Source organism: Vanellus vanellus (assembly GCF_965231255.1).
Source record: "Vanellus vanellus genome assembly, chromosome: 3".
NCBI lineage: Eukaryota > Metazoa > Chordata > Aves > Charadriiformes > Charadriidae > Vanellus > Vanellus vanellus.
This window is the reverse complement of record NC_138907.1, coordinates 57,410,597-57,430,876: the sequence shown is the minus strand read 5'-3', so window position 1 is coordinate 57,430,876 and position 20,280 is coordinate 57,410,597. Positions and strand designations below refer to the sequence as shown.

General features: G+C 41.1%; 1 protein-coding gene across 1 annotated transcript in view; it reads right to left on the bottom strand.

Moving 5' to 3' along the window:
- The window catches only part of MTHFD1L (methylenetetrahydrofolate dehydrogenase (NADP+ dependent) 1 like), a gene marked incomplete at its 5' end in the record, with an annotated part of 171,294 nt that overhangs the window by 88,677 nt on the left and 62,337 nt on the right, over positions 1–20,280 (bottom strand). Inside the window, one exon of the mRNA XM_082480716.1 lies at positions 15,412–15,523. Coding sequence (XP_082336842.1) covers positions 15,412–15,523 — 112 coding nt within the window. The remainder of the gene's footprint in view (positions 1–15,411; positions 15,524–20,280) is intronic.

Here is a 20,280-nt window from a genome sequence, read left to right as displayed (position 1 = left end):
AATTACAAACTGAGGAGAGTGAAGGTACTAAGGTCACACACCAACAAATCCCACATGGAGAAGGATTTTCCTACATGGATTTCCCAATTAAGAACACAACCAAAACCAAAATCAAAACAAACCATAATTATGCTAGTTTAAAAGCCAAATCCTTTCAACTGTTCATTGGCTAAGCCAATTCTTTAATGCCTATTGCGAATTTATCCACTTAACCACAATTCATGTAATTAAGGCAACAGAATTGCCATTGCAAACTACCCGTTACCATTTCTGAAATATCTGAACATTATTAGCGCATCCCCCTTTACTACAGAATATAAATTATTAATTTTTTTTTTTTCAGTTCCTCTTCGTAATTGCCCATCATCTTGTCATCTCAGCTACTCTTTCATCCTTGGCTCCCCCCCCCCATTTTTGTGCTTTCTCACTCCTTGTGCAGCGAAGGACGCCAAACCATACCCTGAATTCCTAATTGGCTGCAGGAAAAGCTGAACCTGCAACCCGTGATTTATGAAGCTGTTACTCTGCCTCTTGGGAGCTCTGCTTGAGATGCAGTAGATGGAGGCAGCACATAGATGCAGCGTCCTCATGCGTGTAAAGCATCTGCTTCATCCCCCCTCGGAGCTTGCAGCTGCAGCTAAGTTTAAGATACATGACAAGCCTGTGCCTTATTACTGAAGGAAGCAAAGTTGAAGAGCTTGAGATTGTCAGCTTCAATAAAGCTGTCAGCATAGCAAATCAAGGATAAGGGGATGAACAAAAAGACCCACCATATATAGAAGACAGATTGGCCACCCAAAATTTAAAAATAGTTGTAACCCACATTTTTTCTTACTGTATTTGGATCTAATCTGTTTTCTCAATCAAATCACATTAATTACACAGCAGTTACATAAAACTGCAAAAATGGCAAAGAGCCAAACATTCAGAGCAGCAAACTGACCCCGATACACCATTTAGGATATTAATCTTTTCTTTAAATGTATTATTTTATATAATCAGAGAACAGTCTCCGAACACTTTCAAATACTGTCAACATCTGACCTTCAAAAGCACTTTGGCTAATTGCCAAAGCGACACTCTTCCCACTAACAAATCATACTGGTCATATATAACAGTATTATTTGCAATCTAATTAACATGTTTAGAAATGGTTTAGAAACATATTTATATCCTTAGTCATGAATTCTTGATATTTTTCATTAAAGCTAATCCCACTGGTCATAAGATCAGATATGTAAGCAAACCTATTTTCAAAGAGAAGTGACTATTTTCTGTTAAAATTATGTAGAAGTTCCCAGCATAGAACAACGCATATGGTTCATTGTTTGAAAACTTAAAAAGCCCAACAATTTGAAGTCAGCATACATGCTGAGAAATCACCATATGTATCTTTTGCATTGTTTTATCATGGAGTACTTCATAAAATTTATGAGGCAAAACAAAACACCTGCAAAGAAAAATCTTAGGAACTCTGCGTGTGCATTTTTCTTCCAAGAACATCTAAAGACATACCTTAACCTTTTCCCCAAACCATATTTCAAATTGGGCTGGTAGAGAGGGTAGCACAGGACGAGAAAAAAAAAACATTTTGGAGTTCTGATCCCAAAGAAGACAACGTTGCTTTGAACATTTCTCCCTGAAATGCCTATTAACCGAACTTTCAGTGTGCATGTGTTTATGGAATACCAGTGGAAAACAGAAAATCAACTCTGTTAAATATAAACTTCTAGTAGATTATATTAAAACTCTGCCAACTATAACTACCATAATAAAAAATGGAACTACATGTGTTTATGTTCTTAACACATTTCGCATTTGTATTGACTTCTCTGGAGCCTTGAAGATTTAAGTCAGCAGTTCAAAAAGTAAACACACATATAAGCAAACATTTCCCCCTCCATACTTGTACATTATTAACAAATGTAATTATAAAAGCTCTCAGAAAACAAAGCGCTCCTGCCTGCAGATTCAGAACTCTGACTCAGAAAATAAAAAGCAAAAACTGGTTTCTCCAACATGACGGAAATGTCTGAACAAACCTAATTCTTATGCAAGTAGTTCATAAAAAGAACATTAGATTTCAGTATCAAAAAGCCAGTAAAACAAACAAACAAAAAATCTAATAAAGAGCTTTCATTTTCAAATGATATTAAAAATAAACCATCCACTAAAATTAAAATTCAGCCTTTAAAATGGGACTTGAACTCTTTATGCGTACTCTACCCTGCTGACCCTTGCTAAAGGCTGCAAGTCAATACGAAATACTCACAAATGGAGAAAGGATGATGGATTTTCTGCCAAATAACCCTAAGCAAAAGTAACGCTGTTAGCTAGGGAGTCTGCTTTTATTTCCTTTGCCAAGTGATGAATTAAGAGAACTCCTAGCGTATATGTTTTACTGTTTGCATTTTGTTTTTAACCTCTGGTTATTTTCTTCTTATAAATAAAAGCAATACAAGCAGTAGGTAACAAAAGAACAAAAGGAACTGCTTACTTGCTTCTTATGAGTTGAGAGTTTTAAAACTAGGTAAGACTGCTAACTTGAGGAGGGAAGGGAAAACAAATAGGGCAGAAGTTGCAAAGTCATCAGTTTCTACTCAATAGAATGGTATTTTATTTATCAGGAACTGGGCAGTGCCTCTACTTTCTGAATGAATGACAGATCCTTCCTATCTATTTTTACCTCTGGATAACTGTCCTGAGACCGGGAATAATGGATACCCCTTAACAGTTGTAGAGTCCATACTTTTAATTTATGAATGCCACTGACAGAGGAAAGAGTTGTGTTAAGCTCGAACATGTTGCAGAAGAGGTCAGCTTACAGAGCATTAAAATACCATGTCAGCTTGTCAGTGAATTCCTGATGCATGTTTAAGCACTGGCAGCTGCCATGGCTCTATAGAAGCCCCGTTACCTTAAAGTTCCTAGTACTGGAGTGTTTGGCATCTCCCCATTTGCTATGGCGAGACAGTTCTTACCCCCATGAAAGTTTATAAACTGAATAAACAAGCCGGGAAGAATGAGGTGACATATGCAGACATGGAGGCTGAAATTACTTGCTTAAGGCCGCAAAGCTAGTCAAGGGTGGCGGTGGAAACAAGATGTATGCCTCCTGACATGCACTGCAGTGCCTCAGCCACCAGACCAGGAGTTCTCAGAGAACACGCGCTGTTGGTGACAAAGGGCGGACTCAGCAGCTCTGCCTCCTTATCTTTTATTGGGCAAGAAAGAGAAGGGACAGGGGTCCTCAAGGCACCAGCTCCCCAGGAGCCAGCCAGCAGGAACGTTCACGTTGCCCTTCCTTCCTCCCTCCCCGTCATCATCACGGCAAATCCCCCAGGCATACAATCCCAACCCAAACACTACATCTCCCTTCTACTCTGACAACCCACGTGAAGAAAACAAAAGCACTGCTTTCTCAAATACGGTGTGCATGCCCAGTTCTCCGCGTGCTTCTGATGCAGCCAGTTCAGTTAGAGTGTGACGCTTCATTCAGCGCACGACGGACACACACGTGTGACACTTCACAGCTTAGTCTGTGAGAAAACCGTGTAATTCCTTTGCCAGTGAGGCACGCAGCAGCACCCATCCACCTGCTTAGAGTCAGAAAAACTTGAAAACAACCGTGACGGGCCACGCTATCTCTTCATTACGTTCTATCGTGTCATTGTTATGTTGTAAATTGCTTTCCTCCCAGTGAAATCACTTCACCCAAGAATTCAAACTCTTCTAAATGTACTAATTAAAATGCCTGGCCGCTCACATGACATCTGGCCTGAGAACAGTGGTAACTCTTGGTCACTAGGAGGAAAGGCAGTCAGATACATAGCTTTGTAATCCTGCAGGGCGCCCTTTCGGAGCAGATGATACGTAACTATTAATTACAGAAGCTCTAAAAGAAAGGAAAAGACAGACAGAGTTGCTACACTAGACAATGAGTGTCAGAGCCTGCAAAGGAAATTAAAACAAATTGCAAGAGTCTTCAGCCACTCAAATTAAAAAAGTAGAGCTAATAAAATGAGGTCACCAAAATATATTAAAGATGGAATTAAAAAACCAATATACACAAGAGCTGAATGCACTACTGTTAACAAAGAGTGAATCTGGAATTTCAAAATTCTGGAACAAAAAGAAACCCGTAAAGCTTGTATAAGCATTTTAAAAAGTTCCTTTTCTCCTGGTGCCTTGTATCTGAGAAGTATCAAAACCTGTATTTAAGTAATTTTAGAGGAATGGGGTAAATCTGAGTGACTAGAGGCTTAATGGTTTTCAAGCACAGTTTTAAGAAAAGAATAATTTAAAAAAATTTGATATAAGTAAGGACTATGACCTTTGTCTACCAGAGGTGGGCTGTGCCAGATACATACCTTTGTCCGGTAACGAAAATGTGACAACATCTCAGCAATGTGGCCTTCAGGAAAATAAACTGCTACAGCAGTACATAAGAATGTGTTAGCAAGGCTAGAAAAAAATATGATTACGTGATTAAGAGAGAGGAGAACAGGCAGCCATCGTAGGAGAACTGTGGGACAGGAGAGGGGAGCAGCCTGAGGGCTCTCATTTACTATTTGCTAAACAACCTCAGCAGAACGACTGAGGAACACTGATGGAGTTTATTGGCGATGCCAAAGTTTGAAAGCATCGCAAACGTGGAGAGGAACTAGGATATCACACAGGAAAAAGCTGCTGTGATGTTTAGGAAGAAATGAAGAGAAACAGAATGAAAGGTTTTAGTAAACAACCATTGCTATTGGAGATTAATGACCAAAATCTGACCTACAATTTGGGAAATTCACACTTGCAAACATCAGACAAGAGTCTGGACATCTAGCAGTATTAGGTCAATCACAGAATGAGTGATGTATGGAAAATGGGGAAAAAAAAAAAAAAGGTGATTGATCTGAGGATAAACACCAGCAAGGTAAGAGTGACATTGCAAAGCTCTGCGCATGCACTTATGTTGAAGAAAGTGAATACTATAACAGATGCAGAAACTAAAAAAGCTGATAGGCTGTTCTATAGGAATGGCAAGCCTAGCACTAATCGTAAAAGCTGTGCTCGTTTAGTTAGACAGACAGTGTAAAAATTATCACCTGAGAGAAGACTAAGCTGGAACACAGTATTACAGAACAAGAGCAAATGAGTCCAAATAGGCCACGGAGACCCAGCTAGCTTACCAGCAGTAGAGCAAGAGTTAAAAATCCCAGCTAGTTTCAAGCTGGAGCTCAGTTGGTTTATGAAGATCATCTGATATGCTTGTCAAATAAAGCAGAGAACTCAGCTAATTGGCTGATGATTTATAATCACATGTTCTTTTATTCCTGTAAATCGCCCCTTATCATTCTGGATATCAACAACAGACTTGGGAACGTACATTGACAAATATATCTTGTAGCAAGGGAATACCAAGTGAATTTCTGACACTTTGTAGATTTATTTTTTTTTAAATGGAAGAAGGTAAAATCTCACTACAAGACAGTACATAATTTGTGAGCTTTTCTCTTCAAAATAGCATCACCTCTCCTTATTGGGCAAAACACCACTTTTTTATGACAAGTTTAATATTAGTTAGACATAATTCCAATAGTTCACAATCAATACCAACTTTCAGTTTTGAGTTTAGCTTTGTATAATTTACAAGCTCCCAAATTAATTCAACTCTGAAATACAGTGACATACGATACCGAGGTCAACATTAGAATGCCTCCCGACACACCAAAACATTCAGAACAGCCCTCTTCCACTCAAACTTCCTTTTGAAAAGCTGTAGTTTGCAATGTATCCTAAAGATCGGAACTGTCAGAAGAAAAAGTTTCAAGAGCGCTGCAGTGAAAACGAGAACATTCTGTGTGACTCCACAAGGACTCTGAATGCACAAAGATATAAAAAAGTTTTGATTCTCATTTGGCAGAATAATTCATGAATTATTTCAAGACTCCTTTAAGCATTTTCTGCAATAGAAAGTCATTTAAATCATTGTCACCTGTCTTCCAGCTGCAGCGATCCATAAGCAAGGGATGCATGATTTGCACCCAGATTATTTATGACAAGGCAGTAAGTAAGCTCGGCTTTCGGGAGCTTTGACTTCCTGTCAGTGAAGGAAAATGTGTTGCACGACATCTCATCTCTGAAGACTTTCCAGCTTACTGGTAAGAAAATTTGCTAAGATTTTAAAAGCAAAGGGGAACAGGAGGTTTTTTGTCTCCACTCTACAACACCTGAAAGAAATGGAGTTTACTTTTACCTTGACAAATGTGAAGAAAGAAATAAAAAGGGCACCTGGGATGTAAATGGCATCACCATTCACAAGTGAATGGCAAAGATTCACAGACCTTCTAGCAGTAATGGTACCTTATCTTGCAGTTTGTGGTACCACTGTGCCTTGTACTATTAGACCTTGATTTTAAGAGCCTTGCAGCAATACTGACTAACACAGTATCGCCTTCCTCCTCAACACCCCACTGCCACAGTTGTGCTAAGCACAGCTGCTTGAGCAGCTGCACTATGAATGGGATCACAGAAAGCACTGTAAAGTTTTGAACACCCTTTATCTGGTTTGTAGCACACATGTTGCAGAGTAGGCAGGTTACACCTAGGCTAACAATGCTGTCAACCACCTTGTACCATGAAACCTTAGCTTTGCTTTAGCACTTAAGGCAAGAAAAAAATACAGTGGTTCAAAGAGCAAAATATTGGAACGTAATCGCATTACATTTTGTTTCTTGTGAAAATAAGGAGTGAAGAAGTCAGAGATGAAATAACACAAGGTAGAAAGAGGCTGGACAGAATCTTAAAAAGTAAAGCTCTCTGGAGGGTCACCACATGGAACCCTTTTCTAGTGGTAATGAGCAACAACAAAAAAAAATTAAAAAGAAGTCCTTGAACTGAACATTTAAATGTAACAATATCCCACGTACTACTGGTGCCAAAAGAAGTTTAGCCAAAGTATTTGGGCTTTATTTCCTTTTCTGGAAAAAGACTACTACTAAGAACATAGTTTGAAGTGTCTTACGATATTAAAAAAATCTACTGAAGATTATTCACTTAGTGTGTTAAACACACAATTTTCATAGGTGGTTTATAAACTTGCTATACAATGTCTGCTCTGAGAGTATGTAAACCAGATAACCTTTGAAATACAATTTTGTATGTACTAAACAGATAGAGCAGCTAGCATCATTAGTTTATTCTAACAAGAGTACCAGAACAATAAAAAGAGTCAATTACTTAGCTTATAAAAATGTACTGCTTCTACTTGAGTTTATACCATTAAAATTGTGTGACAAAGTCTTTCCAATCACACCAAGTGGACCACCTAAAGAAAGAAACAGAAGTGAACCTTTCTTAAGAAAGACACCAACACCTTGCAATAATCCCCCTCTTGTCACCTGGTACGACACCGGGAAAGAAAAAGTCACACTCAACCTTGTCTAGCGCAGTGTGCTCTCAGCGTTGAATAGGACATGCTTATTAGGAGTAGGAAAGAAAGCAAGTGCCAAACATATAGTCCAAGCCTGAAAAACAAACATCAGAAGGACTTTGGTTTAGGATTACAAAAGCATATTCATGCTTCACTTTTCTTCTGATTTACAACAATCCCTTTCCTCAGCTGAAACACCTTCAAGGGATTAAAGAGATGGATGGGGCAATCTGCGGAGTTGTTTATTGCAATAACTTCTGACACGCTGACAAATATGACCCAGGAAAGCTCATTCCTCTTCCTCTTTCGTCCTTTAAGTCTTCAACACACCTCTTGGGCAGCCTGCATTCACTGACTAAAAAACCTAATAGTTCATCCTTTCTATTCACCTTAACAGAGTATTAAGAAACAATCTGACTGATGCAGAAAAGGAACTTGGATTTTTAGAAAGTATTTGGTTGCTTTAAGCTAACACAGGAGGAGGAATGAGCAGCAAAGAGATGTGACATAAGAAGCTGTGACCATGTTAAATCAGTTAAGCATCAGAAATGATTACCTCTTCCTGAGCCAAGCATCAGACTCATCACAAGGAGTGACTAGCTGTATTCTGTGTTGATAAAGTTACCAACATTTCCCTGTCCTTTTTTTTGTTTATTGATATCTCCTTTCCCTTCTTAGCAAGGCTGCCTGCATACATGTCCACAGGAGTAAAGAAGGATCGCAAAATACTTTGCCTTCGTGGTATGCCTGAAAGGTGACAAGTTGGTATGGGTTCTGTAGTCTAGTCCCCTCCATTTCTGGGTGCAATTCAAGGCACCTCTCTAAACAAACCTTTGTCCCTAGTGAGGCATTTGAGACATCAGCAACCAGAATAAATTCCATCTCATTGATGCTTCTTTGCACTCCTTCTTCTGCTCTCCCTGACAGGAGACATGCCTCCTGAAACCTACAGAACCTCTTACCATTTGTCTACTTGCAAACTACACCAAGATTTTTTTTTTCCCCCTTGGAAACTATTACAAAAAAGAAAACTGCCGGGTGAGCAGGATGGCAATACTACTGTGATAGAAACAGATTTTCCTGTGCTTTGCCAGCTGCCTATCAGTAGGCACTTGTCACCTCTTGCCCTTTGAGTAACTAGCAAGTCTTTCTAGGACAAGGACTCTATTTTTGGTTCTGCATAGACGCAGTACTTATGACTGGGACTATTACCTGGCAGCAGTTACAGCGTGGTTGAAGCCATACACTATTTCCCAAATCCTTGAGAAGCGTGTGTGTTTAAGACCACCCAAAACTGTTTTGTGAAATGTTCCTTTCCTATACTGCAGCATCTTATCTGGCAAAATATTATCAAGAACACTTGCCTCCTTAAACAGTGTAATCTTTGGAGTCAAAGGCAAGCATTTTACATATACATCATACATTGTGTTGGTCCAGACATGCAACTTCTGCTGTCGGAGAAACAAATACAACAATTTTTTGTTCACTTAAGGCAATCACTCTAACCTACACATCCAGAAAGCCGGTTAATGTTCTCGTTCGCAAAGATTGCTGTGAAACTTCTGAAACAATGAAAATCTTCCTCAAAGTAATGGTGGGAAACTACGGAGGAAAGAAGGACAAAGCACAGAGGTCATTTCAGAAGAGGACGTCCAGCAAATCAAAATTCACTGCCCTGAACCATGAAATAAGAACACAAACACAAGGAGAAATTTGTGTAACACTGAAGCTTTACCAAAGTGGCAAATTTATCCTCAGGGCTGCCAGTAAAAACTTCAGTTACAACTTACACTAGGTGTGGCCTTCCGTATTAACCAGCTTCTGTGGATCAGCCATGAGTTTGACGCTCCTCGATCAGAGGAGAGCGATGAAGAACAAAAGGGGAATGAAAGAGGTTAACACCACAAAACAAACCAAAAAATCCCCAAAGAAGTAATTGCCTAAATACAGATAAAGATGCATTTCCCCACTCGATCATAGCACAGGACTCAGCCTAAATGCCAAGCTCCTTTCCTTGCCACTGCTGAGATGTCAGCTGTCTTTGCTGCTTATCAATTAAGGTGAACCAAAAGCAAGCAACGCAGAATTGGTTAGCAGGACAGTCTAGGCAACCTTTCGTACGAGAGAAATGTCAGAAACAGACTTCAGGCTGCTGCCAGAGAGGATAGAGAGATGCGTGAGAGACCACAAAGCTCTGAGAGCAACTGTGAAGATTGGCACGTTCCATGTGCCGCAGAGCAACACGTCCCAGGCCACGGGCACGGCTGCCCCGCGGGGCACATGCGGGAGCTGCCTGCGCCGCGCAGCCGTCCTCAACGGGCCACACTTGTTCACAGGAGGATGGGGGGAATTGGCAGGGAAACAGGCCCGAAGCAGTAAAAGGCTGGGAAGACAAACAAGTGGAAGCCACCCAGTGCTAGCCGAGACGTTGCCCTAAAAGTTCGGTGGCAAAACTCGTACCGAGAGAACGCATAACCAGAGCAAAAAGACTGAGCTGTGAGTACGTAGCAACAAGGCTCGGAGAAGAGGGAACGGACGAGCTGAGCTAAAAGGCTTAGGCTATCTCAAACTTAACGAGGGCCTGCGATTCACTCGGATACCTGAAACTGAAGCAGGGAATGCCTTCAATTAGTCACAGTTCACAACAGGGCTCAACGGTTAAACTTTGTTTAGATTTTTTTTTAAACCAGACTGTCTACATCATTGTTAAGTGACGCTACTCAAAAGGCACAGCACGTTGCAATTCCAGCTGCAGAGCAAGCAGAGAAATAGGCAATGCAGACCGGAGAAAGAAAGTAAGGTTTAAAAATAAATTTAAAAAGAACGTTTTGGGAGGTTTTGTTTTGGTTTGGTTTGTGGGTTTTTTTTGCCTTGGCTGCGGCACACGGTCACACAAACAGTGGGATCTAGACAACAGATTGGGGTTTTTTGCTGCTGGCTGTCCCAATTCACCCTCCCCTGCACCAGCTCCGGTGTTTTTATGACTCTGGGCTGAACTGCTTCTGTGTTAAGTCAGCAGAAAACTAAGCCAACAAAAAGTGCAATAGGTTTCTGCCGGGATGTCGTGCAAAAACAGTCGAGCACAGGCTGACAAAGGAGACAGCCTTCAGGCTTAGCTGCTCTGGCAATGCAGGCTCAGCCTGATTAGCTAGTGCATCAACAGTAGCTTTACTGGCACTTTAAAGCTCCAAATGAGGTTATAATATTATAAATATTTATTTCAGCAAAAGCGCCATCTTATGTGGCATTAGTTCATCTTCCCCCTGCCACACATGTAACCGTTTGGCCCGCCACTGTCTTTGAGGGGAAGGAAGGGATTTTTTTGTTGTAGTTGTTTTCAATCAAGACCAACTCTCCAGTTTAGTTTATCACGTGGCTCTATAAACAGGTGTGCTGGCAAGTGAGGGGTTGCACAGGACTGAAAACAAGCAACTGGAGGAAGGAGGCTGCTGAAGTCAGGACAGAAAATAAAAAATATCTGCATTTGTGAAACTGTGGTGCAAGTTCAGGCCATGCTATTCTCCTTAGTACTGTCTACACACTTAAGAGGAGGTTCTGCTCCACAATAACTACGTCTTAAGTAAAAAATAAAATAGTAAATATATATATATAAATAAAATAAACATATAAACCAAGTAATTATATCACAGAATCACAGAATTTCCAGAGTTGGAAGGGACCTCTAGAGATCATCTAGTCCAACTCCCCTACCAAAGCAGGATTGCCCAGAGCACATTACTCAGGACTGCATCCAGGCGGGTCTTGAAAATCTCCAGAGAAGGGGACTCCACAACCTCCCTGGGCAGCCTGTGCCAGTGCTCTGTCACCCTCACCGTAAAGAAGTTTTTCCGTGTATTTGAACGGAACTTCCTGTGTTCTAACTTGTGCCCATAAAATAATACATATGTTTTTTACATATATCACCACCCCATCTCACAGTGAGTAAGATAGCATACACACATTAAGCTATTTATTCCACTATACAGGAAATTAATTTAATTACAGATCCTGCCACAGATTTCTCATGTTCTGGCTTTGGATGCAGCTGGACAAGGCCAATCTCATAGCTCGTGGTCCCTAAAACGCCTCTCCCGGCCACACAGTTCTGCCACTTACCTTACGCTATGTCCAGCACCCCTTAGGCTCTTTCATGACCTTACGCAACTAACCTACATGGCAAAACATGAACTCTAAGTGCTCATACAAGGATCTAATGAATGACAGGTCCAATGCAAAGAAAGGATGAATTGCAAGAGAACAGCGGCAAGAGAAACATGGAGCAGTTAAACTTTTTCCTTTTAAGCCAGAGTGAGTAACTGAACTTGTTCAGCTCGTTACAAACTGCAGCGTAGCTGTCCTGCCTTCCTACCGTCTGAATTAACTACAGCATCAGCTTTCCTCACCGAGTTTCTGTGGCCGTAAGGGGGTTTAGGCACACACCACGCCGAGCAGAATGCGGCAGGGTTTTTTTGCGAACTGCTTTGCTGTGGAGCTTCGCAAGGCACCCGGCTCATCCTGCATGGACGTGCCCTCAGTGCGGACTGGTGCACGTTTTGTAGCTGTCACTTCAGACTTCAGTTGTGTAGGGTAGGATAGGCCGGTATTTAATAAACCGGCAAGTGCAACATGTAGTCTCTGCCCACGTGCTCTGACTAGTTACCAGAAACAACATATTTTTTTAAAACATAAAGCTTACAGTAATTACAACCATTAGAACAACCAATTACACTCGTGACTACCTGCAAAGTTTATTTAAATAGTCTACTCTAGAAACTATTGCTTTTAATAATCTAACAAGGATCAAAAAATCACGCTGAAGTTCTTTGCTCAGCGCAGCAAAGGAAGTCTCATTTTGAAGCCGGTTTCACGGGGATTTGTGTTCCGTAGACTAAAACCTGAACAAGAGCCTTTAGCTGGCAACACACAAAGGTTTTCCTCTGTTGCAGCTACACTGCTTTGTCTCCCAACTGAGAAACTGGGGCCAAAGACGAACAAAGCAAAAAAGACTGTTAAAGACAAACAGGTGGATAAGACCAAAAAAAAAGCATGAAATTCAAGGATATGCTGTCAGTGCCTGGGGGAAGCACTGAATGGAGGGGAATCCAAATCCAAAGCGATATTCTTCAGGCTGCAAAACCTGGATCAAGACTCAAGACTGCCACCAACCTACTTCCATTCAGATGATACAAACCAGACTTCCCACTTGAAAAGATTGCTCACTGCAGAAACAAAGTCCCTTCACCCAGCCCATGAAAAATGTTAGCTACCCTAAATGCTTTTGCTCTTCATTCCACAAAGCCGTATAACAACAAACACAGCTTAATGAAATACTAACTCTATTATAATTGAAGAAGTGTATTTGGAATGCAAAATGTTCTTACTTTGAATGGAATTTTGACTGTTAGAGGGAAATGAACAGACCCTTTAGCTGTACAACAGTAACACTGGAGAAAACAACCCTTTTCCTTGACAATGATCATACATTTTAAAAAGGAAACACAAATGCACAACACATGCCCAGACTACCTTGAAAACATCATGTTTCACCACCTTAACTGCAATGCTTTATTTTCTTACGCAGGTCAGCATTGCCCTAGTTACTCCTACCTAGACATAAGAAATGAGAGCAGAATACTGAATCAAATTTTTCCAAGAATGCTCTTGCTAACAAAACATTACATGCAAATGTCCCACAATCTTTGCAAATTATATTGAATCAGAAGGGCAGAGGTTAGCAAAACTGACTTTAGGAACTAATGTTGTTAATAATATCCTAACAAGGATCTAAAAATCATCATGGGCACTTTGCTGCTCCATTTCAAAAAAAAGGATGAAGAACATCAGAAACTTAATTCTATAGAGATGAACAAGCAAAAATGAGAAAATAGAAAATCAATAAATATGCTTTAAAAAGAAGAAAGCCCTCAAAATAACTGAATACACATAAACAGAATTTCTACCTGTTCAACCTTTTCATTGTTCTTCAGAGAATATCAGTGACATATTTCTTTAGGTTTTTTTTTTAAAGTCAGTATAATGTACAACAGGTTTCAATCCTTTATTTTTTATTGGTATGAGTTCGTTACTTTTAAGATTTCTGTAAGAAGCTATCCCTCTATCTTCCCGTTCACTGGTCAACAACTTTGTATAAGAAATCTTTTTATTCTCTATCTGTAAATATATAGGTTGATTCATAATAAAAAGTATATACATTCTATAACAATGCAAAAAAACCTCCCCCACCCTTTCTACGATCACCAATGAATTTAAATAGAAACAGTACTTTCAATGAATTTGGTTTCCTTTATGTAATTTACAGCTATATGTAGGTATGACATAAACATACGTACACGTCTCTCTGCTAGCCTAAGGGCGCTAGCATAAGAAACCTCATGTTTCGCATCACTGCACCTCTTCAAGAGCATTGTTCCACAGGTACTCAAAAGTTCAACTTTAGAATTACCGTAAACCAACCTGGGCGTTCAGGACGCAGAAGAGAATGACTGCAGCAGTGCAAAGGCATTACCACTGCAAAGTAGCAACACCTCTTGATTTTACTCTAAAGTTTAAACGCACACAACAATTTTTATAAAAACTAGTTCACCGCTCAGCCACAAGTTTATTTTGCCTGCGCCCATAACAGTAAGTTCTACGTGTCTATTGTTGCTTGTGCAGGCGTAAAAAGAGTCCGCCCACCCACATGCTTTCGCGGGAACATGAGGGCCTCATGGTGCGGTGTTACAATGCAGCTGGACCAATCTAATGGCTCACTGCCACCAAAATAAGGCAGTCTAACTCTTTCTTCTACCATGTTTCCTCTGCTGTTCCTCTGCACTGGCTTAGGGACATCTGAACACTGATTTGTCCGAGTTCGCTGAATTGGCAGAGAAATAATTCAGCAAGAAAAGGGAATGGTTTCTGTCAATTTCTCAAGAGAGGTCAGATGAATACTAATACAAGTAACTACAGGACACTTATTTCAATGCAATCCAGTCATTTAAGTGGCTCAGCCATCTTGTGGAATCTCAAAACATGGTAACAGGAACACTTGAGACAAAGGGCAGGGCGAGGGAAGAAGTGCTTTGAGTTTTTTACACCTTCACTTTAAGATTATTTATGTCCTGGTTTGAGGTAAAACAGAACCAATCTTGTTCAGTAACTTCGCTTCTTAGCTGGGCCTCTTCTAACAACTGAAATTAACTGCATATTGTGCAGAAAATGTTCACTCTCTCAGAGGGATAAGGCCAATTGTTTATAGCTGATGCCCAGGCATGGTATGCAGAGAGGCTCTTGCTTATACTTATTGCTATAACCCCCAAGGCCAACCAACTTTGTTATTTGCCCCGTTGGAGGGTCGGAAGCGGAAAAGCATAGTGGGGTCCCACCTGTGGGGAGGAGCGGACAGGACAGGTGACCCAAAACTGCCCAACAGAGTATTCCATCCCATCTGCCTCATGCTCAGTATAAAAGCTGAGGGATCAAAGGGTCAGGGGCTCTTCCTTCAATGGCCGACGTCTGAGGAGGACTCTGTTTGTCTGCCTGTGATCCCGATCCCGATCCTGAATCCAGATCTGGAATCCAGTTCCCGTCCGTCACTGAGTCCAGCCTGGGACTGCCCCAGTGCCAGCCGGTGACGTGATTGTCATCTCGGGAGCTTGATACGGTTTTGTATATATTTTTCATTATCTCTTTTTATTTTATTATTAATATTTCATTAAAGTAGTTTAGTTTCTTCTAAACTCATAAGTCTCTTTTTCCTCCTCTGCCTCTCTCTTTGTAGAGGGGTAGAGGGGAGCATCTGTCGGTCCCGTCTGGGGTCCCTCGGGTCCCCAGTGGTGGATTTGGCCTAAACCACAACAATTTATTATTAATATTAGCATAAAATGAAGTTGCATTCTTACCTTTCATTGTGATTTTATCCGTCTGCTTATATCACTGTTTCCAACTTACCAACAAACCATAATATAATAAACAAAATAATTACTTACCTACAAATCCTTTCTCTCCAACTAATTTAAGGGCAATTTTATCTGCCAAAACAGAAGAATTTCCGTGTGCAATGTTAGCAAAAGGTCCAGCGTGAACAAATACTGGCGTTCCCTGAATGATAAAAAATATATATCATTAATTTAATGGACAGGTAAGAACACAAGCTCACTACTCTTGCAGACTAATCAAGATTACATATAAATCAAAAGCACATATAATGAGTAAGCACTGTTAGATCATTCAGGAGGGTTAGGTACATCTCGGGTGCTTGAGGCCCCTATTCACTGACCGGCCTAGATGTCAGAATTGGCTTCATTCACAGAAAGGTAATTGACAGCAGTGCAACCTGGAGGTAACTTACTCAACTTCTCGCCCAGTCTTCTACTAATGTTTCCTATTTCCAATGCCCTAATGCTGTGGCGTGCTATTGTTCAACAATCAACGCTAAGCGCATCGCTGCAGACGGTACACAAATAGAGCCTGGCTCCCACCCTACTCCATCCCTTGCTGCTCCTGTTTTCCTCATCGGCCGTAACTGCCATTGCTGTGCAGGCAAAGTACCCATCGGAAGCAAAGAGGGACTGGAGTGAACGGTTAGAGAGCTGGAGAGGGAGAAGGGAAGGGACATGGCTACGGTGCACTGGGGATGCTCGTATACAATGGAAAAAACATTCACTGCTGCCGGCGGAGCACCTGGGAGCCCTGGGTACAGAGCTGAATTCCCCTAAAATAGACACTGTACAAATACACGAGGAAAGTAGATTCTGTAGTAGGGCGCAATCTAAACCAGCAAAAGGATAGGCAAGGAGTTAACAAAGTAATGGCATAGGGAAATGTGTCAGACAGCAAGCAAATCTCAGCTTCCCTGTTACTATTTTGGCATCACAAGGAAAGGAGAAATTAGAAAATTAGTATCTACAGAAAAGGATTAGGATTAGGTGAGACATATTAACTGCTACCTTTTCTCCAAGTCAGAATACACAATCAGAGGGAAGGGTGTCACTTCAGCTGTCTTAGTACAAAATACTTAAGCAAACAAATCCCCGTTGTTGTGTTAATGTTTTTAAAAATCCCCAGCTGGTTAAAGAAAAGGTAAGCAGATAACTTCAGATTATCTCCATCAATGTTCTTCGCACATTCTGTATACGGAGCTACTGCCAACCCTCAAAATTTCAGGCAACCTACTAGGCAATCTTCCTCAATTTTTGACCAGAAATACCAATTAAGGAAGATAGTGTTCCTCGGATCAGCTGCAGGCCACATCCAACAGTCCCATGAACCACAACTTGGAAACTATTAACCATTTAATAAAAGCTGGTTGTTTCCCCTCAAAGGGTCTTAAGAGAACAACCTACATAGACAAAAATTTTCATGTTTTCTTTAAAACACCAGAACAATTGGATTACAGTAGTGAAATACTATAGAAAACAGGTTTTCATATTTCAGTAATACTGAACACAAATCATTTAAAATATATCAACAACAAGCATCTGGTTTTGTTGCTTCTTCTAGAAGTAATTATACATAATTATTTTGTTCAGAGCAAAGACAAGTAACTTCATCCACTGGCACGTCAAACTTCATGTTTGTTCTAATGAAATGGATTTATTTTCTTTTTTGTAATCAAGAGTGGAAAAAGGAAAAGATGCATACAGATGGGCAGGGGATATTCTCCAAAACAATGGACAATTAAGCTACTATCCAAAGACAATTCTGCCTCATACTTGTTAGAGAAGAAACAGTGGAACAGGAGCAGAAAAAGTAAATAAACCAGAAATCATGCCCTGTAACAAAAGGAATGATGCAGATTATTATCATCATAACGCACTGACTTAATAGTGTTTACTTACTATTTTTTTCCCCGTTTTCTATTTGCTAATGATGACATACTGTAATATCAATTGAGGTTTTGCATATTTATGTAAAAAAATTAACTTGAACTATGTACATCTTTAAAGCTTCTTATAGTATTTAGGTATCAATCTAACAGGAGGCACTGTGCGAAATAAAAGATTAACCCTATCCCAAAGAGCTTATATCTTAAAATGCAAGCCACTTCCATCAATGTTTAAGTTTTACTTCCTTAAGTTTTACTTTTACTTTAACCCAGTATTTACTTCTTTGGCATTCAAATAAATAGGACTGCAGTTTCAGCTACCAGGTTGAAATCCACAGGATTTATGCCGATTTATGTTTTATTACTCACTAAGTTAAATTTTACTCTCCCAAGCCCTTAATTTCTTGTAGCAAGCAACTACAGGGCCGCTCTCATCAGAGCCCAGCACACGCATGGGCAGATGCCATGCATGGAGGCACAAACATGGATGATGAGAGCAGCTCAGCCCATACTGTGGCAACTGTGCAGAGGGGGGGCCAGAAGGGTCTCCCACAACATTCCCTGTGCAATTGTGGTCCCCAGAGTTCATCCGCACAACATGGATGGGAAAGAAATTTGGATTGTGGGGTCCGACATCCAGAATATCAGTAGCCAAGAGGCCCTCAGCCACTAACTTGAAATTCAAACACGCTACTAAACCACTGGCAAGGACAAATGCTACCATGGAGCTCTGAAATCCACCAGAAGAAAAGGAGGAGTTATTTCACAGAATCATGGAATTTTCAGAGTTGGAAGGGACCTCTAGAGATCATCTAGTCCAACTCCCCTGCTACAGCAGGATTGCCCAGAGCACATTACTCAGGACTGCATCCAGGCGGGTCTTGAAAACCTCCAGAGAAGGGGACTCCACAACCTCCCTGGGCAGCCTGTGCCAGTGCTCTGTCACCCCCACCGTAAAGAAGTTTTTCCATGTATTTGAATGGAACTTCCTATGTTCCAACTTGTGCCCATTACCCCTTGCCCTGTCACTGGGAACCATTGAAAAGAGCCTGGCTCCATCCTCCTTCAACCCACCCTTTAGATACTTGTACGCCATAATAGGGTCTCCCCTCAGCCTTCTCTTCTCCAGGCTAAAGAGTCCCAGCTCTCTCAGCCTTTCCTCATAAGGGAGATGCTCCAATCCCTTAATCATCTTAGTTGCTCTTTGCTGGACTCGCTCCAGCAGTTCCCTGCCCCTCTTGAACTGGGGAGCCCAAAACTGGACACAGTATTCCAGTTGTGGCCTCACCAGTGCCAAGTAGAGGGGGAGAATGACCTCCTTCGACCTACTGGCCACACTCTTCCCTATGCAGCCCAGGATTCCATTGGCAATTTGAATGGTCTTTTTACAAGGGCAATCCTGGAAGAAAAATACAGTCTAGGCACTGAAGAGACTGAGCTCCAGCAGGATCTCAGGAGCCTCAGGCACACCCTGGAACAGGGACAACGATGTCTTCTCAGGCCAGCTTCAGTAACTCTGTGTCAGCCCACTCATCCCACTCGGCAGACTGCCACTTATTTTCATTACGCTCTTAATAAACTATATGGAGAAACAGACAGTGGCACAGGGATGCATTCCGCTAACTGTTTTCAGTCCAGGAAATTTTATTACCCAAGTTTTAATAAAAGAAAATAAAACCTGAATGTCAATAAACATCTGAAGCTATCTGGCTGCTAGAAGGATGTTTGTAGGACTTATTACCATCCTCCCCTCATCTTTCCTGTGAGGGGCACTTTAAATGTATTACGAGCAGACCGTCCCAGAGCAGCCCGCCTGCAACTACAGAGCTGTCCCGTAGAGCAGCTGCTCTGTTATGTGTGGTCTAAATAAATACTAAACAGAAGGGAACAAATCTGTCATGACAAACATGGATAAACACTATGAAATCATGATGTACATTTCAAAGTCATCTCAATTCTACAGCATTGGATATAAGTTCTACCGAAGCCTACATTTATCGTAGGTGGGGTGCCCCACGTTTCCCATTTTGAGATTTTACTGCCATTCCTGCATATAAAACACTGTCAATCACTAACACCTTGAGACGGTATTTCTGGTGATAGAGTAGCAGGGTCGCGATGGAAATCAAGCCACCAAGAAACCTCTTTAAAAACCAGCAAATTAAAACACACATCAATTCACATATGACAAAAAGCACTGACACAAGTTGCCAGTTCAGATCCATGCAGGAGTGGCATTCGGTCATTTCTGATTTATGATCTTCTGAACCTCATCTCCAGTGCACGCAGACTGTCATATAAAGCTGGTGCAAATCTACCGCGTAGGTCATTCTTCTCCCCTGTCATAAGTCCTTAGAAGCAAGCCCTCAGACCTCCACAGCTTAACACAATACCCATCTACAGGCTCTTTGCCAGATCACAGAGGAGTGCGGCTATCTCTGCAATGGCTACTTTCAGCCACTGCGACCCACAGACACTATCACTTACAAATTATGCCAAATTAACTGTCGGTATCAGCTGGAAGTCATCCAGAAGACCTTCTGCTCCCCCTCCTCAGAGAGTCTTTTTGCCATTCCCCAGTACCAAAGTGATCTGGAAGACCTGCTTTGGTGAACAGTTTCATCCCTACTTGCAGGACAGGTCCATGGCACGGTCTGAGCTGCATTTGTGTTCTCTGTAATCATATTATTCTGTTTTTACACCACCTGCGTGCCGTAGGATCATTTCTGATGTTACTGTCGTCAAGTCAAGGTGCTGTTGCTAAAGGTTTTTACACTTGTTTTGAGAACTTATTCTCCCTGAAAGGATTAGGGTTATGTTGCCCAATTACTATTGGTAGCCTCTTTGGAAACTTAAGAGGTCCCTCTTCTTTTGTAAGTTACTTACTAGGATTTTTTCAAGTGTAATTTAGTTCTCCTCATTTCTGGTTTTCCAGAAGAAGGACTTGCAATTCACATACTCATCAGAAATATGTCATTTGCTATAGCAGAAAAGACTTTATTACATTAACCACCTCAGGATTAGCTTGTCT